We start from the raw sequence: 25,112 nt of genomic DNA, 5'->3' as shown, positions 1-25,112 counted from the left end.
ATATGTTCAATATGTTCAAATGAATGCTAGTTAACTTTCCGTCTGCAATTGTTTTTAGATGTTTTTAATGACAAATGTTTGTCGCAACATGACCACATCCTGGCTGAAGTGGTGTCTTCCTGCCACAACATTTGTTTCACCCACAAACCATAAAAAATGTGAAAGTACTTCAACTGAACAAACCAATCAATGATAGTACTTAAGATAAGAAAACCAAGTCGCATGTGTTTTTAAGACTCACAAAACATCGCTGGTCTCGGGTCAGACTGAAAGTTCATTCTTGACACTTAGTAGTTCTGCAACTTTCGATCGTATCACATGATCTTCCTCAGCAGACTTTTTGAGTTCTTTTGTAACTTCTTGTCTACACTGGCAACACTCATTTTAAACATTTATATTTCCATGACAACTGCTTAACTCCAACTGCGGAAGAGGATTGTGTGATTGGTTGAGCGACAGAAATTTAATCAGCAACAATTTTGATAATCAAGCGATTGTTGTGAATTTTTTAAGCTAAAAGGTAGAAAATCAACTGGTTCCAGTTGCTCAGGTGTGAATATTTGATGGTTTTCTTAGTCTTCTATGATATCAAACTAAATATCTTTGGGATTGTTGGTCGGACAAAACTGAACAGATTTTGACTATTTTTACTATATGACACTTTTTGAACCAAACAATTAATTGAGAAAATAAGGGAGGGATTAATCAATAATGAAAATAATAATTGTTTGCAGCCTTAAACTACTGAGGGGACCTTGTGGTGTGGGTTTTGTTTAAGTGTTGTCATGCTGTTCGTCAGTGACAAACATGTGGTTAAGCTGTTTCAACACAGATCAAAAAATGAGAGAAAACATTAAATACTTTGGGAGTTTTGATCCTTTATAACACAGTAAAGTAGAAATACTATCCTAGAAGAGCTGGCAAAAGACCAAGACTTGTGTTGTGTAACAAACCAGCAGCGTGTAGGTCGATCAAAGAACAGCTAAGATAAACTACTTTAAGCTCTAATCTTTCACTTATCACTGATCAGCTGATAAACCTGCCAGCTCGGCTTCCTACCAACCAGCCGCCCGCGTTGTAAATCTTCAGAGCATGTCGCCAAAGAATGTGCTCCCTTGATAAACGTGCACAATCAGAAGTAACATTATTTTTCTAGCGTTGTTGCAAGCCACTCGGTCATGAGTCCTTGGCCAAAGTCACAGGCGCAGGCTCTGCAGAGCGCTTTACAGCATTCCTTGAAGTTTATCTGCAGATGAGTCTCGGATTTCACACTTTATGGGACTCTGCTGGGTGAGACCAGCTATTCCAAAACCACAGGTGTATCCACTCCCACAGACCACTTGGATGTTCAGATATCTGAGCAACTGGACATACAAAGGAACAGAATATAAGCCTTTACTGCGACGTCCAACAAAAGCTTCCCTTGTTAATGCACATTTCCACTTGGATATCCCCATTTACCAACGTCCAGAGAGAACTGACAGGAGCTCTGATGGCTGCTGTCATGGTGTGGAGCAAAGGAAGTGATGTAATGCTTTTCACTGACACTAAATAGCATTAGGAAAAGATGTAAACAACTTGTGTTGAAGGACTGTCAATGCCTTTCTTCTAGGCTTGAATGACCTCAGCGGGCACTTGGCTGTTCTGGGAAAGGTAGCATTCAAATTCAACATTGAAAAGCTTTATCAGTTGTTTAGCTGCAGTACACACACACACACACAAAGACACACAGACACGGCCCAGGGCCAAACACCATCAAAGCTCACAGACAGAGATGTACTGTTTATTCCTCAGGCCACAACAAGACAGACAGCAGTCACAGGACAACACGATCTCCTGGTTCTGCAGGGCAGTCCTTGAGGACAACTATGTTACCACTGCGCAGATATAAATCATAGAAGAGGAAAAACAAAGACACACAAAAGATGTACAGGACGATGAAGAGGATCTGTGGAACACAAGCTAAAAAGGGTAAAAAAGAAGAAAGAAGAAGAAAATAATCAGCAGAATACTTGATTATGAAAATAATCTACAGTTGTGGCCCAAAGTCTGTCATGACGTATTTGTATAAGACATATCTTCCAAAAGTGTAATGTAAATGCATCACACTGGGTAGCTGCACTGAATTTCTCCATCAGAGATTAAAATGGCTGTCAATGGAGGGGGACTTTAACACCATCAACCGTGTGAGGAAGGCTGCAGACAGATGTGAATACTGACCCACTCTTCCTCGCCTAAATCTGGGGAAGAGTAGGGGGATCAGAGTGCCAGGGCAGAGTCTGGTCGGGGGGCTAATCTGCTGCCGGCTAATAGCCCTTGATGATATAGGCAGTGCAGCTGTGGCAGGAAGGTAGGCCAACAGCTGTGGTCCACAGACCGATTATCAGATTTCAGGCACAGACGGCAAACAAGCCGACAAACAAGCAACACAACAGAGTCGCACCTCCTGCTGTGGGAGACAGAACAAATCAAAAAATGGCTATGAGGTTTATTAGTATCTGTAGAGGGAGACTTAAAGACGCATTACCCCCCCTTGAATGCTCTTTTATTTAATGCATCATTGTGTCATTCAGTGCATTCCTGGACTTATTTTATGATGATGTGAAATGATGTGGCACTTGGTGAAAGTAAATACAAAAATGTCAAAATGGTGCTAAAATGGCAGCAAAGCCACCATCACTGGCACTGACTTGTCACATCTAAATAAAATCCTACATTAACACTAAAACAATCAATTCAGCTCATGAAAAAAAGGAGCTAAACTGTTTGTTTGCATCTGGTCTCACTTGTTAGCAAACCGCTACCAATGTGTCACACAATATAGACAGCTAATTTAGGCTGAATTTACATTCATGTCATGTGACTACACGGCTAGTAATGGGGGCAACCATTTTGAAATAATGAGTGAAGTCAGAATAACGATAGATTTTACAGTTTACATTTAGAAAACATGGCGTGAATGAAGCATTAGGCTATGTGGTACAGTAGCTACGATAGCAGGGCTCGTCGTAGCTAAATATAGCCAATAGTCTGCACTATTGCATTCGCAGCTAACCCTAGCACAGAAATGACCAAAACACAGCAGTGGAGTTTATATATATAATGGAGTATGTATATATATATATATATATATATATATATGGTTTCTGCTATTGCCTTTGCTCTTTCCACTACTTTCAACTTGTGTGGTCAATAAGCGTCACTTGACCCCTGCATAGTAGCTCCATTGATGACATGAACGCTTCGAGGCAAAGAATTCAATTTGAGGAACAACTGAAGTTGTGAGTTTTTCAGCCCTCCTGACTACAGTACGCATTTTAAACTGATGTGCTTGAGTCTGAACTTAAAGCAACAATCTGAAACATTTCCATACAAAAACGTGTCAGTTTTACTACTTCAATGCTGACAGGTGGAAAAGGGGGTCAAAAGGCTCATAAACATCATAGCACTGGTGTCACTGTTATCTCACTATGTTTTCTTTTAACATCACTCAGTCAGCACTCAAAATGTCAAAACTAAGTTTGAGAATATCAAAAATGACCACTTTAACTGCTTTTTTTTTTTTTACAGTTTAGTTTAACTGGAACAACATGTCATGTGAGTAACGGTGCCAAGGGACCAAAAATGCTCCCATTCTCTCACACCATATGATTCACTGGGTTTGGTGACACGAGGGACAAATGATGAATAAAAAGCCATAAGTTCATTAATAATTGAATCTGACACAGCTGTGCTCCTCAGATGCAAATGTTGCAGAATGGAGCCTTAAATAGCCAGCACTCAGTTTTGTTATGTAAAGCCAAGTATGATAAAAACCCGTCTCGTCCTTTTGAATTATTCATAGTTTTTGCCTCATTTCTGGTGGGGTGGGGGGGTCTAAAAGCAGTCCAAAATATGGAGCCAAATCAAGCAAGAGATGGAGAAAAAAAAGGGTTAGGGTTAAATTAGGGTCAGAATAATCCATGATCCAATGTATCTATTTATTGTATTAATAATTCAAATTTTAACCAACAATACAGCAGAATATAACGATTAAAAAGTGATTTTAATCTTCTAAAAGTACTCAACACTCCACTAACAGACAGCCACATGGCACACACAAATGTATTCAGTGTTAATTAAGTATGTGACAGAATATATTCCCCAACAGGCGAAACACATAAGCTGTGACAAATAAAATGAGAATGAAACTGTGGTTTAATATGACTTTCAAGTAGCTTCCAGATCAAGAACCTCTAAGGCTAAATGACCAAATATGTGCAGGAAAAAAACAAAAGATTATCTGTTATCTGTGTAGACATTGTTACAACTGGCTCTCTGTGGGTTGACTGGATGTTACATGTGACGAGGTCGAAGTCTCACATGACAGCGCGTCATCTAGGATACGGCCTCAGGCGCTTTTCAGATAAACAACTTGAAGCTATGATAATTAACAAATAGTGTATGTTTTACTATACACCCTCATTTTGAACCCAGAAAGAAACAACAATGCTTTTGTGAATCATGAACACAAACGTAATTTAGATAATATACCCACATTTTTGCAGTATGCAACATTCTCTAACTTCCACTGTTTGATAACTTTAATTATAAGACTATCAGACATAGTTTCATCTATTGAGGGCTGGATAAAAAAAGAAACAGCATGATCCCTAATGGAGTATTTTAGAGCAATTAGTCAATCGACTTCATCACATTATTTTGATTGTCAAATAATCGTTCGCATTTTGGATTGTTGTCATCTTGGGTTCTGGGAAACTGTGATGGATGGGATGTTTCACTATCCCTCTGATATTTTACAGACGAGATGATTAATCGACTAATCTGAAAACGCAGTACCACCACATATGCATTTCCGCGTGTTACACAAATGTGTATCCCATCGTTATCTTGCTCTACAGCTTCACTAGTGGCCACAATCTCCACAGAGCAACTCCAAGAGGAGTTTCTTCCAAAATGAGAAATTTATTGTCGGGACACTAACTTGTATAAATTGACATAAATGAACTCTATGGCTTTTAAAAGAATGGTAGGAATGTTAAGTCCTTTCCTGGCAACAGTTATGGGACTTTTTATTTCACTTTTGCAATCTTACAATTACTCTATGATGACTTCAGGCAATGACTTTCATTCCAGTATAAATACGCAGTGGTTTGGAATAAAACTCCTCATTCAGCTTTTTTTGTTAAAATACAGGACAGCATTGAACTCTCTAAAGTGTCTCAAGCTTAAAATGCTGTGACTGAAAAGGATGTTATATAAAAGTCAAAAATATAAAGGGCCTCTGCCTATTAGGTCAAGCCCAGCCATGCTTGAATAGAATGACTGTGAAAAGTCAACATTTTTCTGCTCCAGCCCATGTGATGTGGTGCGAGAGGCATGCTCAAAGGAATGCCAATGCAGTGAGGGTTTCCCTTGTATCGCTGCTGTGGCTCTCTGTGGTTTAGGAAAGCAAACCCAATGACGCAAAGTACCATCTGTGGGGCAGAGAGGAAGACAATACATGCCCCACGGGGCAATAACAAGTGCCTGCTGCTAATTTTAACTTATATCAGAGACAATCTGAGAAAGCAGGAGAGAAATAAACTCTGACATTTTCATACAAGCAAATGTCAGATTTGCTTTTCTCTGAGTTATTGTGTTTGCTCTTCTTTGGGAGGAAAGATCCGGGTACTGATGAGTTGTATGTAATGTTATAGGCTACAGTTTGGATTTCTGTCTGTCAATGCCTCATCGACTGGCGCTGATATATGGCACATTTTAGTTTGAGCCTGTGCAGAGCAGGAGAGAATCTGATTAAGGCTTTCAGACGAGGTTATCTTTAGACAACTTTGTGTTTTTAAAGACTTAATCATACATTTATTGTAGATCTGCAACTATTATTTCATTATCAATTAATCTGCTGATTGTTTTCTTGGTTAGATCACTAAGTCTGGGTCAGAAAATACTGAAAAATGTCCATCAGTTTCTGAAAGTCCAAGTTGAGACTTCAAATGTCCAAACCCCCAAAATATTCAGTTTACAGTGATATAAAACAGAGAAAAGCAACAGATCCTCATGTTGAAGAATCTGTAACCAGAGAATGTTATTAGTTTTGCTAAAATAATGACTTAAATAATTAATTGATTGTGAAGATAGTTGCCTATTAATCTCCTGTCTATTGACTAATCAATTATATGACCAATCGTTGCAGCTCTAATTGATTGAGTAGCTGAGGCAGTTGTATCAGTTCACAGAAATTCAACTACCGCTACCAACTACCATATGGGTGTATTTCTAGAATTAATAGAAGAAAGCGGTAGTTATCGTTATCAGCAATCTCCACTACTAAATACAATATACTCTATATAATAATAAAATAATATGTCGATTTTTTAACAGAAAATGATTCAGTCAGAATTTTGGCTTTTTTGGGAGGTTAATTGTTAGAGACGGTTTTCCAGGTAACCAGAGACAATAAAAACAGATGCATCATGCTTGTGGCACAATGTTCAAGACACAAATCAACCTCAAAAGTCTTGGATGTCACAAACTGCACACTAAAACAAATACATCTTCCTGTTTTTGAGGTTTTATCATTATTGCAGTGCTAAAAAAATGTACCTTTGTCCTGAGGGTGGCACTCAAGAAAAGGTCAGAGGGTCATAAAAACCAAAAAGGGTTTTCAGCTTGATAACCAAAATATGCAAATCTGCCAACTGGGTTATGAGAAATTAGAATAAACAAAATTATGTGGCAATATGGTTAGTAACTGTTAGATATTTCGCTCCCAAGCTGTTTGACGGTCCGACCAACTGCCCGGCAATGTCAACCTTATGCTCCAACTCTAGCAGATCAAAAACACCATTCATTGATTCATATCCTTAGATAACCAATTCTAAGACTTTGTGTTCCCGGAATATGGGAGGGCATTTACCGTTATTTTTGACAATAATCAATAATGAAAATCCTAGTTAGTTGCAGCTAGAATCTCTGGAATCTGGATGAACAAAAGATAATTACCACCTACAGTCCCTCCAACTTCACCAACAGAAAATCCAACATTGCTTTCTGGGAAATGCAGCGGGGAAAAAAACACCGCAACAATGACTGCTTAGCACCAAATATGACCCCAAAATAAAACCCAGACATACCAACCAGCTTCCGTCTGCCACCCACACACACACACAAACACAATGCCCCATCTCCTGTGTCTCAAGCAGTCAAGACAGCAAGCCGGAACGATTATTTTTAAGACTTTATCTCTCCATCTCACTGCTCATTGTTTCCCATATTGCCGCACTGATCCAAGAGTAAACAGTAAACATCTTTGTGTGCTCTGCTGCCACCACAGGGGGAGAAAAGTTACAGGGTGGAGGCTCAGGAGTCATGAATACTTTCGTGTCATTATGCTCTGATCAATAATTGATAGTGTGGTGCTGAATTAAGACGATATGATCCTGCGACAACTCCCTTTCTTTGCACCTCCAGATGACTCAGAGAATAACTACCCTCGTGTGGGTCAACTCACCCCCTCAGGTTACAGCATGAAATATTCAAGTCGTACCTTTGCATAATTTACCTTGTCAACATACCGAGGAAATGACTTGGAGAAAAAAAAAAGGGATGACTGCTTTAAGTTTGAGGACAGGAACCCGGAGCTCAGCAGAAACCCGGGACATTTTAAACAAACTTCTCTTCAGGCAAAGTGACGCCGAAGGCAGTTTTCCTTCACTGCAGCAGCTCTGTTGGGTGTATGATGCAAGTGAGTCCTTACATGTCTACGCAGGGATCAAACAGATTGTATAAAACAGACACTAATCTAACAGTATTCATGGCTTAAGGCTGGCTGTCTGCTGCTTGTGTGTTTGCCACAGCCTGCGTCTGACGGGTGGATCCCAGTTTGACGCCGACTATCCTCCCTGTAATGGATCAGGGGCATCGTGCCTTTGTTTAAACGCTGAAGAGCATGTTGCTTGCTCGTTGGTACCAGAATAATGGTCTTCCTTGTCATGTGATCTCTGCAAAAAAAATTCCAGAGCGGCTACTGAAGCCCAGCGCACATGGCGGCCCTTTCTAACAGATGTTTTTCGTTTGTGCTGCTGCAGTCTCTCTCTCTCTCTCTCTGGGTTCAGAGGCACAGAGCCAGAGAGGTGATTCATGATGCGAGAGCCTTTTCCTTGTTACAGTCAGCAGACACACAGTGTGCTTAAGGGTTGAGAATAAACACGGCCCCGGTTCTGTTTTGGTAGATTTTCTATTATTGTGTTATTATACGCTTGTAAAGGACTGAAGTTAGAAGTGACGGATAACAGGCCGCGTGCTGTAGTAGCTATTGAAGAGGGGCCTGTGTTTTTTCCTTTAAACAAAGCATCTCTGGTTACTGTCCTGCTCATCTTAATGTTTACATTACGTTATTCAATTACAAATAAACCCCATTTAGTCACTTTAAAGCAGCATAAATGAAAAGCTGGGTATCATGTTCAGTGTTTCTGCTTTACATGATTACTCTAAATACTGTGAGTGAAGTCATTCACGTCTGCAGCAAAATGTGTTTTAAAGTAGGAAATGAGGTCACCTCTGGGCATTAACGGACAACAGCGAAGGTGTGCGCTCCCCTGGTTTGATGCTCCATTCACTCACAGCAGGAAGGATGCCAATGGAGGGTGACGGTGGGGGTGGGGAGGTGGGAGGCACACACACATATACACATAGCAACCCACCTGCCTGGCCTGATTACACTCCTACTACATGATCATAGGTGACACAGCATCATGAAGTGTGGCTTTGAGAGTGTTTCTGCGCAGTATTTCACTTTTGAGAAGAAATCTAGCGTTTTTAAATGCAATCTGGCCTATGTGAGTGTGGGAGATCTCTATAATCCAGAAAGTTAAATCCAGATCTCAGTGCCAGTGTCTCTCACTCTCACACACACACTGCAACGGCCTGGCAGCATGCTCTGAAGCTGTGAGTTATGTAATAGTGAACACAGAGAGCTGCAGGCCTGAGTGCACATCCTCCTATTCCCTACACTCTTCCACCAAAGCCATCCACCCCCTCTATTATTACTCTACATATCTGGCAAGAAAGAAGCACAAGATTCACAAACACACAAGATGAAAGTTCACCTCCACAAGCAAGCTCTGCATCAACTATCTGTATGTGTGGGGAAATAGTAGTGAACTAGAATGAGTGTACCACATAAAAAAAATGCACTTTCACAGCAACTGCAGCTCAACAGGTGCAATTATTTTCTTTCCTGAGGGGGCGGATGTGCAGCATAATAATGAATCTGCGCCTCTTATGGGATTTTGAAATGCAGTCAAATATCACCAGTTGAATTTAGGGTTGATTGTGTGTAGCGTTGGCCGTATGTAAACTGCATTCCACCATTAAAACCTGTTGTATTTTCATTAAAGAATGTTTTAAATATGATAATGTAATCTCTTTGGTTGTGCTGTTTAATTAGGCATCATCAATCATCCATCCATCCATCATGCGTGCAGCTTGCAGGCAGGCTGACACCGTGGCCTTACCTCCTCCAGCACATTCACTGTGTTCCTGCAGCTCTGCAGTCGGGTGGTGAAGCTGGATGTGGTCGGGGAATTGTAATCCTCTGTTGTCTCCGAGAGAAACTCGGACACCGATATTTGATCCGGCATCCTTTAACGGGGAAAATGCCCACAGGAGGGTTGGCGATGAATGCTCAGAAAGACAAAACCATGTAAGATTCAAAAATAGAGAGAAAGCAGGGGGAGTCTGGTGCGACCGCGAGCGGATGGAAGGGAAAGCCGATTTTCCACGCAAAACTGTGTAAAACTATCGAGATGATTAAGACGTGTCTTCTTCTCCGGTGACTTCTCAAATGACTTCACTGTTCCCCAGGGGCCATGGGAGGAGGGAATTAACTAAATTTCTACAGGCTGTGTCCCCTCGGTGTGTCTATTCCTTGAGAGGATGTCTAAAAGCGACGCATTTATAAATAGTGTCACTCTGCGTCTAACTAAACCTCGGAGGAAAAACCACCGTAAAGAATAGCGGATGCCCTCATTATGCTCTACAGATGTTCAATAAGCCGCTTGTCGTCAAAACAGCCCACCGTTACCAGCCTATGTTTAAAATTTATCATAGTCCATAGTCTGCCGAGGTCGTCTCCAACTGCAGCGGGTTTGGTCCTCTCTTCGTCAGCCGTAGTTTGTGTTTTTAATGCTAAACGCTGCCGCAGACACATTCACTGCCACTCTCTCCTGCTCGGCCGCGCTCAAGCTTCTCTGAGCCAGTGTCAAGCTAGTTGGAAGGAAAGACGTGATTTCCGGTCACTGTTATCAAAATAAAACCCCGGGTGACTTTTTTTTTGTAAATACCAAAATTAATGTTTGAATGATTGTTTCAAGAAATTCGAGGTAGTAAAGGAAAAAAATAGCTGTTATTTGAATGCCCTTGTCACATATGGTAGGACAATTAACGCATACGTCTTCAAAATGTGTTTATTATGTTGATACTTTCTGGAAAAAATAGCTGCTACCTTTTGCTATATTTTGTTAGTATTGCTCAAGATGTAAGCATCTAAATATAGTTTCTGGTGATATAAAATCAAATTGTTGTCATAATGTACACGAATAGTTGCGTTACACTTGTTTTTGCGACAAAAAGCAGAAGGCTCTCATCGAGAGACTTTTACTATTTTATTTTGAAAACAAAATTATCCGTTATCCGGTATTTTGTTCCCATTGGTGTCAACTTGACGCAACTCCCTCCCACCCACCTCGCCTGGTTGACGGGGCTGAGGAGCCACTTTGCGCATGCGTGATCTGGAATCTGTGACTGTAGGCCAGGAACAGAAAACAACCATTTAGACACAAAAACATTAATGTTTCGTTTGTTTGACTTGAAGCGACAATAAGCAGGACATTTACAGCCCTGAGTAGCATTAGAAGAATACGAGCCCACCTAAATATTGTCAGTTGGACCTAGCTGCCTTTAAAAGCAACACAATTCAACGTAAAGCTTCTTTTAATCTCCAATGCTAACGGTTGAAAATCGTCCGTTAGGCCTTCTACTTTTTAACGTAATGACACAAAACTTTGAGAATAGCTACCTTAAAAATAATTGCACCACATTATTTCGTAGGTTCTCATTTTATATAAAATTTTTGGGTAGTGTTCAAACGGCCTCGTTTTGAGTTTGGTCCAAAGTTAGTAACTGCTATGCAAAATCACCACGGTGATGTTACCGGCAATTACATTAATTTTCCTAGGCTAACATGCAGACATGGGCTGATAAAACAGAACAGTTGGTTGCGGTAAGTTTGCACTAGTGTCCCCTACTGTCAGATGAGTTAATTTCAGTTTAGTCCAGTTGACTGTCACTTGGGGGAAAATGGTGACCTTTACACTGGGTTTTCTGTGAATTGAGTGAGTGTTAATAAATAGATGTCATATATGTATGGTTAAGCTAATCGAACTCTCGAATAAATTCAGGTCAATACATTTAAAAATGTATTCTCCCAGAGGGAATCTAGTTTGCAGCCAGACAGCCACACATCAAAGATATGTAATACACATGTGATACAATATGTATATGTATAATACAACCAACAGATTGCCACAAAGTACTTCCTTTTTTAAACCAAATTCAAAGCTGTCTGTCACAATACCTACACAATTAATTCAACCCAGACCTTCTCCTAACCAGCTAAAGTTGTTCAGATGGGGCAGGACCTTGTGTTAGAAATTCAGTTTTAGTGCATAAACATATGCAAAACCACGTTGCACAGGTATTCAATCAAATGTTTTTCTCCCATTCTGAATCAGAAAAACCCCTGTATTCCCTGCTATGGGCTACTAATTCAAACATGGAGCGCCACCTTGTGCTCGTTGTATAATGTAAATTTCTGTAAAGTGTCTTTTTATCCTCAGGGATCCTTGAATGGGCTGTCCTTAGCCAATAATTAATAACTAACTAATATTTATTATACCTGCTAGTTTGGCCCCTTTATGGTCCAAGATATATGTAGTGTTATCAGATGGGGGTTCTGTAGGGCAAACGTATTTCCTGCTAGGTTAAATTTCTGTGGACATTTGCGTTTTATTTTAAAAATACCGAACGGAAGTTCCGCTTCCGATTCTCGCTAGCATAACATAGCTTGTGTTAGCCTTAAGCTAGTGTTGATAAGGTGAGTTGAAGGAGGAGATTGCTGCCGGTTTTGAGGGAGTTCGTCTCAGTTTTGACAACCAGAACACAAGTGGAAAAGAGTGGATATTGTCGCTGAGTATCTGGATACGCTTGTCATCTCTCACAAAACAGACTGTTGTCCTCAAACTTGGCGTGGGAGAAGCAAGAAGCAACAAGAGTTCAAACTGAATGGCTGAGGGCTCCTCAGGTAGCTGACACGCTGTCTTAATAATTTAACCACACAGTGAGCGTGTGCCTGTACAAAATCAAGTTCTTACTATCAAAATTGAACTGAATGTGTCTGTAACGTTAGGCTGCCCACTTAAACTTGCTTGCTAACGTTTTACACATTCTCTTTACGTGGTAACTGTTAGGGTTAGCTGGTGTTGTTTTATAGCTAACGTTAGCTAACATGAACTTTCAGCTAACAGTAGCGAGCTAATTTTTCATTCAAGATATAGCTTAGTACACGTTTAGCGTGCTAAGGGTTGCTAACGTTAGCATTGCATCTCAGTGTGATCAGGCTATTCGTGGCTGACGTGACATCATGTGACAGTGAACTTTGATAGCCAATACTAAATCTGATCTGAGATACAGTAGCAGGAGCTAATGAACATGTAACTAGCCTGTTAGCTCATAGTAGCACCAGTGTGTGCGTCTAATAGATAATACATATGAAATGTATGTATTGATTATTAATCATCTAAATTGTGTTGTTAGCTAACTAGTTTCGTAATAGCAATATTATATCTGTGGGCCGAGTTATTTTTAAAGGCCAAGTCCATCGACAGAAAAATGCTGAATGAATAGATTAATATGTAGATCCAAATGTTTTGTTGTTTTCAGTTTAGGTCATACTAGATTATGTAAATTTTAAGACATTATTGTGGGCTCTGGTAGCTTTTGATTGGTTATGGTATTTGACATATCACAGACAGTATTTGAAATTACTGTGTGATTTTTGTTATTCCTCCTATTAAACATATTTACTGTAATTGTATTACACACACAGCATCAGTCACTTTTTCTGCTTGCAGACCCACCTGACCTCAATCCAGATGAGGCGTCACGTCAAAAACCGCACCAACACAAATCCAGAAGAGGTCGACCCAGACACAACAATGACAGAAACCTGAGTAGTAACAGTTATGATCCTTCTCAACAATATGGACACTTTCATCAGGACTTCAACCCTCCATTTAGCCATGATAATTCAAATTATGCATTGCATCAGCATCCTCCCTACCAAGGAGAGGATGGAGCCAGAAGGCGAGGCAGAGGTAGAGGCAGGAGAGAAGGGAATAGAAGTGTAAATGGGAATTTTGGTGGCTCCAGCTCCTGGTGGCAAAGACCTGGAGGTGTCGGGGGCGGTCACTCAGGGGCACATCCCATGGATGGACCTGATGGACCCAGCTGGCGAAGAGAGGAGACAGGCAGGAATTTGGAACGAACCAATGAAGACCAGGATGCCTGGGATAAAAAATCCAGGAAGTTTAGCCAGGAGCAGAGGAGAGGACCACAAAGTGAAAAGGGTACTCACTTAAAGGAGAACAACTCTACAGTAGGGGGCCAGAGGTCAAAAGACACTAAAGGAGAAAACCCACCTTCAGACAAAAGGGAAAGAACTCAGAGGAGCAGGGCAGGTCCAAACTTTCAACCTGATGATCATCAGAGGAAACATACTGAGGCAAAGCGACGGCAAGGACCAATCAAACCGCCCAAACCACCATCTCAAGAGGAAATGGGCTCAGTGAGGGGGGGCAGTGTCCAAGATGATTTTGGCCATGGAAGATCATCTCAGGATCCAGCCTATAAAGCTGGACAAGGCTCAGGACGACACACGCCCCTTCAGGCCAGAGGGGGGAGGAGAACACATCATCAAAACCACAGGCCAGGCCAGAGGAACTGGGACAAGATGCCAGAGAGCAAGGAGACGCAGACAGGTTAGACTGTAATTCCCTGTTCACCAACATAGAAAGAGTCAGTGATAGAAGACACTTTCATGATTTCACTTCATTTTTAATATTACAGGATGTCAGTATAAATCTACCAGCCACTGTATTTCTTATCATTTGACATGTGTTTATATCTACCTAACTTGCTCACGATCCAAATGTTTTGTTTATCTGGAGGCGTTACATACATGACACCTTGTATAATTAACCACTTAACCACTTCCTGATATTGACTTAAGCCTATATTTGGTATCTTAAGAAACATTTTGATAATATTTTGTGGGTTTGACATCATTATTCCTAAGGCTTCTTTAGGTTAAAGTAGTTAATTGTGGGATATTTGTCTGAATTATTTTGACCTCTTCCCTCCACAGGGTGTCTAATTGAACAGCTGTCCGAGGAGAAGTATGAGTGCATGGTTTGCTGTGACGTCATCCGGCACATGGCCCCAGTGTGGAACTGCCAGAGCTGCTTCCACGTCTTCCACCTGAACTGCATCAAGAAATGGGCTCGATCCCCGGCCTCTCAGGCAGATGGTACAACCCTGAAACTACATCTGGATGTTTGCTGTCCAGAGCAGTTTAAACAGCACTGTCCCACTGTCCACTCAGTATGGCTCTCCCTGTGAAGCCACAAAACAACAGGACCTCAGCATAATACTAGATGGACAATACCTCACTGTGTCACTGTGGCCCCATTAACAAAAAAACAAAACACAGCTCTCAGGCTTTGCATTTCCTGCTGCATCAACAGTTTAATGTGTTACATTGCAGTTTGAGGCCACTGGGAATATCTGCTGTTCTCTTTATATATAAAAAAAAAAAGATTTATACTAAAACAAATTGTTTTTTCAGATTCCACTGAAGGTTGGCGTTGTCCGGCCTGCCAGAATGTTGCACTGAAACAGCCGACCTCCTACACCTGCTTCTGTGGTGAGTGAGTGTTTCAATGAAATGCATATTATAAATAGTAATCTATTTGTTGTCAGGTTAGATTATTTATTGTATAATTTGGTCTGGTTACAATTCCTATAGCGCATTAAATCTGTCACAAAAAGTGGGTGAAACGAGGTCATTGCACTTTTTTTTGGTTCCACATTTGATTGGCAGGCAAAGTGACAAACCCAGAATGGCAGCGCAGTGAGATTCCTCACAGCTGTGGTGACATGTGTGGGAAGAAAAGGAGCGGAGTGGACTGCAACCACCCCTGTAACATGTGAGCTGTAACAGTGTTTTGATTGTGTCTTTCTTCAGGGAAACAACGTGTTGGGCCTGGATGTAACACAATTTTGCCAGTCCAGTTTTTTTTTAACAAATCAGTCCTAAGCTGTGAAGTTGCTGATGATCATTAGATGAGTGAGGAGAAGTGAGACATTGTTAAAAATCTGTGATTGTATTGTAGGTGGGAATCAACAGAAGTTCGCCAATTATGCAACAAATATACAATGTTTTCGATTAAAAAAAACTTGCAATAATTACAATGTAGTACAGATGTTGCATGTACTGTTTGCAAAATATATATATAAATATTACTGTGTCTTTAAATGTCATCAATCCAAAATTCTCCAGAAGCGTGTGTTAAATAATACTTTCTGTGTCTCTCTTCAGCTTATGTCACCCTGGACCTTGTCCGCAATGTCCTGCCTTTGTGACAAAATCCTGTATCTGTGGGAAGACCAGGTACTCTACATTTTGTGTACATCTCTCTCTGTGTGTCTTCTGTATACATCTTTGTGTATTTATGTGGAGATCTTTATCTGGGGTTTTAACGCCATAAAATTGATAGAAACATATCTTTGCAGTCAACCAATGCGCTGTGGCCAGGGAACAGTTCTCCAGTGCGATAAGGTGTGTGGTGCCTTACTCAACTGTGCTGAGCACACCTGCACCCAGGTGTGCCACAGTGGCTCATGTCAACCCTGCCAGCTGCAAGTTCAACAGAGTAAGTCTCATTTTCCAACATAGCTCCATATAATGTTCTGACAGATATAAATTTGTCTTTTCTTGGCAACTTGGTCTTAGAATCAAGTGATTATAGTTTTTTTCTGTTTTTATTTTCTTTAGTGTGCTACTGTAGCGTTACCACTCGTAAAGTCCTGTGTGGCACAGATAAAGAAGGATTTGATGGTTCAGGGCATTTCTCCTGTCAAAAAATATGTGGGAAGTAAGTCTGACTGCGCAGCACTAATGAAAACCATCATCCATTAATTCATAATAATAAAGCTCCTACCGCTGCCTGACACTCACTTTCCTCCATTCAGGATGTTAAACTGTGAAGCTCACCGGTGCCAGCAGGTGTGCCACCGTGGCCCATGCCAACCGTGCCCACGCTCCCCAAGCCTGGTGAAGACATGTCCCTGCAGCCAAACTCCGCTGACCAAACTCCTGGAACTGGGCTACTCTGAACGACGAAGCTGCTCTGATCCCATCCCCTCCTGTGGAAAGACCTGCAACAAACCCCTGGCTTGTGGCTCCAGCGGTAAGGAAGAGGGACAAAGTGTCTCTTAGATAGAAAAAGTACAGGTTTGTGTTTTTCAAAAAATGGCTTGTCGACATGCACAGACTCTCACACTCATTCTGACAACCCGCTGAAGCTCAAATAATTTCTCGTAATAGGTTAAGGGTAGGAAGTGAAGCTTTCCTCAAAAGTTCTTATTAGTTCTTCGTTTGATAAAGTGACATGTTGATAAGATCATCTTGAATGAGTTTGATGGACAATTCAAAGACAAACCATCAAACGTTATGATGTCAGACTTCATTTGTTCAAATTTAAAGACCTGGCTAAGCCTTAGGGTTTTATGTTTGCTTGCATATTCTCAGGTTGTTCTTTTTCACTGTTACTCTATGATGTAATAAATGTGCTTCTGATGTGCAGCATTACTCCCGGATGTCTTGATTCCTGTTACTTGTTATATGAACATGTAATCCCATGCTCAACTCCTTTTTAAAATGTTAAAAAAAAAACAAAGCTAAAGCAATTCCTTAAGAAATGTGTCTTATGTAACATCTCTTTTCTTTGTCCTCCACCATTTTCCATCTGTTTTCAATCCTGAGACAATGAAACAGTTTTTATTCTGTGTGTTCAGACAGGATGCGCATTATGTTGAGCTTGCAGGCATTGTCAGGACTGAATGAATGAACTTGTGTTATTTCAGACACCATCCATCTGTGTGAGAACTTGTGCCATGAGGGCAGCTGCGGGCCCTGCGCCCTGACTTCTACTGTCAGATGCAGATGTGGCTCCAAGACTAAGGTAGGCAGAAACACTAGCAGAGCATTTGTCTACAGTTTATTTATGATGCCAAAGAGTTAAAATGGACCTTTTTGTTTTTCAGGAGGTCCCATGTGCAACAATCCAAAAAGAGGGTGAGATTTAAGCAAATTCAGATGTAATTAAACAATGTGAGATCACCACCTACCTACCTACGTTGTCTGGTGTTTCACGTCTGACTCTTTCTATTCCAGAGGAGCTTGTCTTCACTTGTGAGAAGCGCTGCAACAAGAAACGCTCCTGTGGCCGACACAAGTGTGGCGAGCTGTGTTGTGTGGTGAGAATTCAGTGACTCCGTGTCAGTGTTGTGTAGTTTGAACTGCCCAAACACTACATAGACAATTCATGTCAAAAGTGTCAAAAGAGTTGAGACATTGCTGGTGTTGTAATGTTGACAACATTTTGACTTGTGACACCAAAATAGTGTTAAAAGGTTTTTTACTATTGAACATGTGGCTAACAAAAACTTGTTGGTGCGTTTCATGCAAAGAGGCAAGGTAGTGACTGTCTGAATTATATAACATCAGTGATAGTGAATTCTACGTAGGTAAGGCTTTTGTTACTAAGTCATGGAAAAAAAGTACCAAATGCAGGAAAGCTGCACTGGTAAAGCGATATGTAGGTACACTGAGTTGCCAGTTTATTAGGCACAAATTAAAGCGGTCTAATACAATAAATAAATCCTCCTTTAATGAACATTATAATGTTCAGTTTTTATTGAAACTGTTTTAGAGAGGTGTTGATTCAACTTTATGGTAATTTTGGAGGCTGCAGTTTGTGGTGCTGTTGAACATTACATGCTATCAGATGTTTCTATTATTTTGCCCACCCCCTCCCACTTATACACATCTCTAGGTGACACTAAAATGAGATAGATTAGAATAGATTTCAGTTGGCAGCACACATCTGTTGAAGTGTTGAAAGTTCTTGTATATCGAATTCAAGGTCTTGTAATTAATCAAAATAGTCATAAAAGGTTATTGGGACAACGATAGACTTTAGGAGGTGGTATCACTGGTTTCTGTCCCTCCAGAACGTGGAGCACAAGTGCCCCCTGATCTGCGGCTACAAGCTCAACTGTGGCCTCCACCGCTGCCAGGAGCCTTGTCACCGTGGAAACTGTGAGCCCTGCTGGCAGTCCAGTGAGTCCTGCAGTCATTTTTCTCTCCGGTCCAACAGGGCTGTATTTATGAGCCAAGTCTCAGAAGTACCACATAGTTATTCTCCCATAAAACAAACTAATTTGAGGTTTTTACATCATCTTTGTGGGTCTTTTTTTCCTTTGTGGTATTATGTTTGGCGTTAATGTGGCATAATGCTGCCACACAGTTCATACCCTCAGTGGTGATTCCTTCCTTCTGTTTGTAGGTTTCGACGAGCTGACGTGTCACTGTGGACTCACTGTCTTGTACCCGCCCATCCCCTGTGGCACAAAGCCACCAGAGTGCAAAAACATGTGCACAAGACGACACGAGTGCGACCACCCAGGTGAGATGAAACAGGAAACGTTCACGCTGCAGTTATAAACTGTGTGTAATGAGAATGTCCTCCTAACATTTATCTCTCATTTAGTGTTTCACAACTGCCACAGTGAAGAGAAGTGTCCACCTTGCACATACCTCACTCAGAAATGGTGCATGGGAAAGCACGAGGTAACTTCCCCTGAGCTTACAATTATGCATAACTTGTTTTTTATTTTTTTATTTCTGTGATTTAAAGTAACACTCTTTTCTTCTGTCCCACAGCAACGCAGCAACATCCCTTGTCATCTGCAAGACATTTCCTGTGGCCTGACATGTAATAACACGCTGCCATGTGAAATGCACCGCTGCAGACGGATCTGCCACCGGGGCGAGTGTTTGGCAGAAGGCGTCTGCCAGCAGCCCTGCATGCTGCCTCGTCCAGACTGTGGCCACCCGTGCTCCGCTCCCTGTCACAAAGGCGGCAGCTGCCCACGCACCACCTGCACTGCCAAGGTACAACACACTGCCGCTAAGAGCAGCTGGATTTCCAGTAGCTGAAATATGGCTTACAAAGTTTGTGCAGATGGTCTTTGTTACATCAGCTTCTCCTCATGTAAGAACTTATTGCTCTGATGTTCTTAGTCAATAAATATGTCACATCTCCTAATTATTGAAGGTTATGTTCAACAGTCTCGCTGTATATTCTTTCTGTTCCTTTTGGGTTATCCACAGTTGATGAAATCTGCTTTAACATTTCAGTGGCAGTTCTCCAAACTCAAGAGCTCAACAAACAATGAGACCTTTCACAGCTGCAGGAATTCCTCACATGAGCTGCATCAAACTTAAAAAAGCAGCATATTTGTCTGTCTTTTGCACCAGACTGAAGTCTCGTCTTTCACATGTTTTATACTAGTAGCTGAGTCTAATTGTACATGCTTTTCACAGGTAGCTGTACAGTGTGATTGTGGTCGCAGAAAGGAAACGGTGGTCTGCACAGAGGCAGCCAGTTCATATCAGAGGTCAGTTAAACTGTTTCAGTACTCAGCTATTTGAATTTTGAATATGAAGTGGTTTGAAATGTCCTTCAATCTCTGTACTGCAGGTATGCAGCCATCGCCATGGCCAGTAAACTGTCTGACATGCAGCTCGGTGACTCCATGGACATCGGCCCGTTCCTCACTAAGAAGGAGCTGAAACAGACCAGGTGGAGTAATGGAGGAAATGATTTGCTGTTGTCCTTCCTGCAGAGATTTTAGCACAGCTAAGAGGCGTTTGCAAGGCCAGGCACGATGCAGTTACTTTTAATCAATAATGAAACATTATTTAAATGTTCTTCTGCATAGGAATGGATTTTCTGTTCACTATGAATGATGACTTTTTGTTTGTGCATTAATATTTAAATAAATCAATCAAATGGATGCATTTAATGGATTACAGCAGCTGCTCAGAGCTGAGGACCAGAACTATCCATTTCATAAGAATCATTTTAGTGGAGTTTAAGTAAGAAGTTTAAACAAATGAGGTGTGAGACGGCATCCAACTCAAAGATTTGATGAAAATCTGCCTACATGTTTCTCAGGCTTGAATGTGACCAAGAGTGTGCTACTCTGGAGAGAAACAGACGTTTGGCGGAGGCGTTGCAGATAGACTCATCTTCTGACCCCTTCAGCGTCCGCTCGACCTCTGTATACAGCGACAGCCTCAAAGAGGACGCCAGGTCTGTCCTTCACAACTCTGGTTGCTTTACCACATTTATTATTGGCCATTTATTAATTGCACAAGTTGGTTAATGTTGTCTGTGCAGTTTGTTCCCACAGCCAACAAATACAGATGATCCAACTCACCCACACGCCTCTCCCTATTGCTCTTCTCTTTCAGAAAAGACCTGAAATTTGTCACAGAGGTAGAGGAGGAGATCAAGAATCTCGTTGAGCTTGCTAATAAGGTAAGATGAATCGATGAATCCCTTGTGCCAGTATGGGGGTCCTAACAGTTTGGGTGTGATGTTGTGCTCCCTCTGGTGGCTGTGTCGGGAGCCCACTGCTCCTGGGAAACAATGACCAAAGCAAAACTGACATAATGTTTAAGCACATTAATAACCTTCAATACTAAAGCATCTTACTGATTTTGCCTTTACATAATGGAAACGTTTTTGTCAGCTGCCATGTATTCAACTTAATGCAACATTAATACCTGGTGGATGGTGATGATACCTTTGTCCTAGGCTGTGAGTTCACATACAACACTGTGAGGCAGAGTTGTAACAGCAGGTGCACCATCATGTAAAGCAAAACACAAAGTCAAAATGAGCTCCTAACACAACACGATGCTCAAAGATACAGTAATAAACTGTACAATTTGTGTACAGCTGCAGCACCCAGCTCCATGTACCTGAGGGCAGCAGTGCGTATTAGCTGTTTTAAAGGATGTGCTGCATCATTTTCTGTGATAGGTTACTCTTAAATGCATGCCAGATAGGCACCATGGAGTTCAGATGCATCCCAGTGATTTTTGTTGTTCACTGTTCGGGAAGTAAATTCGCCAGAATGACAAGATACCCCAACTCTATAGATGATTGATAGAGTTTAACTTTACCGTCTATCTTCACAATAAATTGCCTCAGCTTCTGCATGAATAGCTGATGTTTCATGACTTCTGTATTCAGACCAAAGTTAATTTATGATCTATTATTGTTACTCAGTATTTATACCATTAAAGTTCACGGTTTGCCGCTGTTATTAAAAACTTGCATGGGCTGTTTGGGACTAAAAAGCTACACTTACGTGATTAGACAACCCACTTTTAGCTGTGATCTAAACCTATAACTTACATAATTTTTATGTTATTGTCTGACCCAGTTGTTGTATATTCAGCTATTTCTCAGTTCGGGTCAATTCTCCAGTGGACCTCCAAGATGGAACCAGCTGTGGTTGCTTCTAGATTTCTGACAGGACAGCGAAGCCTTTTTAGTAACCGTTTCTAAGCCAGACTAAATTAGTAGTTACCTCATGGGGCAGTTAGAAAAATAGCCTCCATGTTCCTTTTTCAGTTTTGTTTGATGCATTGAAGCTATCGGGAGTGAGGTCACTGTTGCTTTGGTTTCTTTGCCAAATGTAAAGGATTTGTTATCACCAGCTGAATCTCGTTTTGGAGCAATGAATCATGGGGGCAAAGTCTTGCTAATGAAAGCCTTCATCATATTTTCTCACATCTTAAATTTGCTGCATACTGTGCAGCATTTACTGACTTAATTTTCTACTTTTGGCCTTCTTGTGTGGGCTTGTACTTTCCCAAAACCGACGTTATTAAATCCCATTCTCTATCGAAATGTTGCTGTAATACTTTCTAACTAGCTTCTGGCAGAGAATGTGGACCGGTTTTATGCCAGTTCTTGTTTTCCCAACATCTTCTTCATGTATAGTACACTACTATAAAAAGTCCGGGCCACACATACACTACATGCCCAAAAGTATGTGGACACACACACATTACACCCATATGTGATTGTTGAACGTCTTGTATCAAAACCTTAAAGGCATTAATCTGCTGCCATAACAGCCTTCACTCCTCTTGGGAAGGCTTACGACCATATTTTGGAACCTGGCTGCAGGGATTTGTTACCACAAGAGCATTAGCGAGGTCACACACTGATGCTGGGCGATGAGGCCCGGCTCACAGTCGATGTTCCAGTTTATCCCAAAGGTGTTAGATGGGGTTGAGGTCAGGGCTCTGTGCGGACCAGTCAAGTTCTTCCACACCAGACTGGGAAAACCATTTCTTTATGGACTTGGCTTTGTGCATGGGGACAGTGTCATGTTGAAACAGGAAAGGAACAAACAAACTGTCATTGAAGAGGTTCATATTGATACAAACTTTTGTAATTTATATGAATTTGTGTCCTGCATTTGCACTTGTGTAGTTTGGAGGAAAGAGACAAAAGAGTGAGATACACTGCTAACAGATCAGAGCACTGGTTCCCAACCTTTCTGGCTTGTGACCCCTTTAAAACAAAGCAATACTTGTTGTTTCCACTCCAACAAAAGGGTTACTATTCATCATCAGATTTATTTATTAATTTGAATACTTGGTTGAAATGGTAAAATGATCCTGTAATTCACAAGGAAAGACCAGCAATTTGTAAGAAAGTCTGACCCCTCAGATTTGTGTTGCATCTAGTAGTTCCAGTGGTCCTGACCTCCCAATTTATTAGCGAATAAGTTTTAGATGTTGTTGAGTGATAGAAAAATGGCTTGTTAGTTCACCAACAAAGCTGATTTTTGCTATTAGATTTGCTTCTCAGAATAAATCTCGAATGGACATGTATTACTGTTTGCAGGGAAAACAGTCAAAGAGGAGCCACTGTTTCCCACCCATGAACAGAGAACACCGGAAGATCATCCACGAGCTGGCCGAGGTCTACGTCGTGGAGAGCGTGAGCTACGACAGCGAGCCCAAACGCAACGTGGTCATCACAGCCCAAAAGTAAGATGACATATGAATATGTTTGCAAATACACACAGCCTGGATGCCTTCATAACAAATGGAAGTGTTGATTGTGTATTTGAAGATGTGTTGTGCTCATTCTCAGGGGGAAGTCGGCCTGTCCAAACTCAACGCTCACATCACTGATAGAGCGAGAGACATCTGTGAGGGCCCCTCCTCCCATCGCTCATGTCAAACAGCACAGCAGCAAGTAAGTCTTCTTCTGTGGTCAAAGAGACTTCTGTAACTACAGGGTCACAAACCTGATTCCTGCAACAGCCAAATGTCTCATGTTTAAGGACACTTAACTGTTTGTCCTCATTGTTCTTGTTTCTGACTCACCTTTTGTCTCAATTCTCCTTCTAGGGCTGCCAGTGGAAGCACCTGGTCAAAGATGGTTAAGGAAGAGCCTGTGATAGATTATTTTGATGTCCAGGACTAAAATGAGGCCCCCAAAAAAAGCAACCTCAGGATCTACTCCATAAGCATCAGTCTGCCAAAAATCCAGAATAACTGATTTCATTTGTGTTCATCAAAGATCAATAAGAATTCCTCTGGCTTCATAATCAAATAAAATCATGTTTGGAAATATCTCCAAGATGTGATTGCCGCCTGGGAACACCCACACTTGGTATATCACTTGAGCGCCGAGTCAAGCGTTCCCTTTTTATTTCAGATATTACAGTCGATTCTGAAGATGGATCTTTTCGAAAAGCTCCTGATTGTTTCCTTTGCCTCCTTTGTATGCAAACAAGTCCCACATTGAACTCCACTCAATAAAAAGTGAATTCTTCCTCATTTAAAGGATTGTTGATGTGAATTTGATGCATCAGCTTCCATTTCCAATCACTCCTCCATAAGAAGTTCTCATATCTCAACAGTAGATGCTTCAGATTGAGATCTCTGGTTTTTAGATTCTTAAACAGTGTGCCAGAAATAATGTTTCAGCCATGGGATGTCTTTTGTTCTTTCTGCTGGTGTGGAGCCAAGGCTTCAGTAGTAAACCTCTGCTGATTGAGTTTGTGGGTGGGTACGAGTGGGCTGCACTGCGGAAAGAAAGCTTTGTTTGAAACACGGCTATGACCCAGATGTTGTGCTGCACTTTCTGAAAACTATTCCTTGGTTTAAAAAAAATAAATTAAGGAATTTTGAGGTCAGTTTCAGATCTTCTGGACCCGATAAGGCCTCATGTCTCCTTCAATGACACTTAAACAGGGCGGAAGTCGGTCAGCTCGACAGTTTTGAACCTGTTCTCGAGCTGATGGACCGCTGCAGTCGGAGAGGTTAAAGGAGTTTAGATGCTGACTCTGATTTCAATCACAAATATGCCGACGTGACAGACTGTCCTGCACTGAGTTGACAATTTCAGATGTGCACTTTGTTCACAGGCGACGTGAGCACTTTTTATTGAACCATTAGCAACAGTCCACACAGACCTTTTGGGCTCTGCCTTCATCACTGGGCGTGTGTTTTTGCTGATTTCAAGAGACTTCATATAAAGGAAGCAAGTAGAGCCTGCTCTTTCCTTTATACCTCATTACGCACATGAACTGGATGTCTTTAAGTACACCTGGATGTGACAAATTTCCTGTATAGTCTAAATTATTTTGCTCTCATTATGTGGTTAAAAGATTGTTGTGGAAGGAAAGTAAGGTTCTCATGTAATACCTTATGTTTTGTAGAACAGTCTTTAAAATGTGGATAATAACATTTCCTTGCTTAATAATGTATATCTTCTTTTAATTGTTTAAAGTCTGCAGCAGTCCTACATGGACTTGTAGTTTATTGT

At 41.2% G+C, this 25,112-nt stretch overlaps 2 protein-coding genes across 3 annotated transcripts in view; one reads left to right on the top strand and one right to left on the bottom strand.

The window, feature by feature from the left end:
* Nucleotides 1–9,641, bottom strand: part of asap1b (ArfGAP with SH3 domain, ankyrin repeat and PH domain 1b) — a 49,856-nt gene extending 40,215 nt beyond the window's left edge. For both annotated transcript variants that reach the window (XM_070927749.1, XM_070927750.1), the window contains exon 1: nucleotides 9,516–9,641. In XM_070927749.1, coding sequence (XP_070783850.1) covers nucleotides 9,516–9,641 — 126 coding nt within the window. The remainder of the gene's footprint in view (nucleotides 1–9,515) is intronic.
* A 2,615-nt stretch (nucleotides 9,642–12,256) lies between these two features.
* Nucleotides 12,257–24,127, top strand: nfx1 (nuclear transcription factor, X-box binding 1). The gene is made up of 23 exons (XM_070928104.1): nucleotides 12,257–12,361; nucleotides 13,191–14,096; nucleotides 14,483–14,644; nucleotides 14,963–15,040; nucleotides 15,218–15,323; nucleotides 15,716–15,787; nucleotides 15,910–16,049; nucleotides 16,172–16,271; nucleotides 16,369–16,586; nucleotides 17,263–17,360; nucleotides 17,443–17,473; nucleotides 17,573–17,655; nucleotides 18,412–18,520; nucleotides 18,747–18,866; nucleotides 18,951–19,030; nucleotides 19,124–19,354; nucleotides 19,787–19,860; nucleotides 19,944–20,045; nucleotides 20,421–20,558; nucleotides 20,720–20,786; nucleotides 23,178–23,323; nucleotides 23,430–23,534; nucleotides 23,690–24,127. The coding sequence occupies exons 1-23, from the start codon at nucleotides 12,343–12,345 to the stop codon at nucleotides 23,763–23,765; spliced, it is 3,261 nt and encodes a 1,086-aa protein (XP_070784205.1). The 5' UTR covers nucleotides 12,257–12,342; the 3' UTR covers nucleotides 23,766–24,127.
* Nucleotides 24,128–25,112: the final 985 nt, after the last annotated feature.

The sequence above is a fragment of the Enoplosus armatus genome, chromosome 21 (assembly GCF_043641665.1).
Source record: "Enoplosus armatus isolate fEnoArm2 chromosome 21, fEnoArm2.hap1, whole genome shotgun sequence".
Classification (NCBI taxonomy): domain Eukaryota; kingdom Metazoa; phylum Chordata; class Actinopteri; order Centrarchiformes; family Enoplosidae; genus Enoplosus; species Enoplosus armatus.
This window is presented reverse-complemented; position numbering and strand designations above follow the sequence as displayed.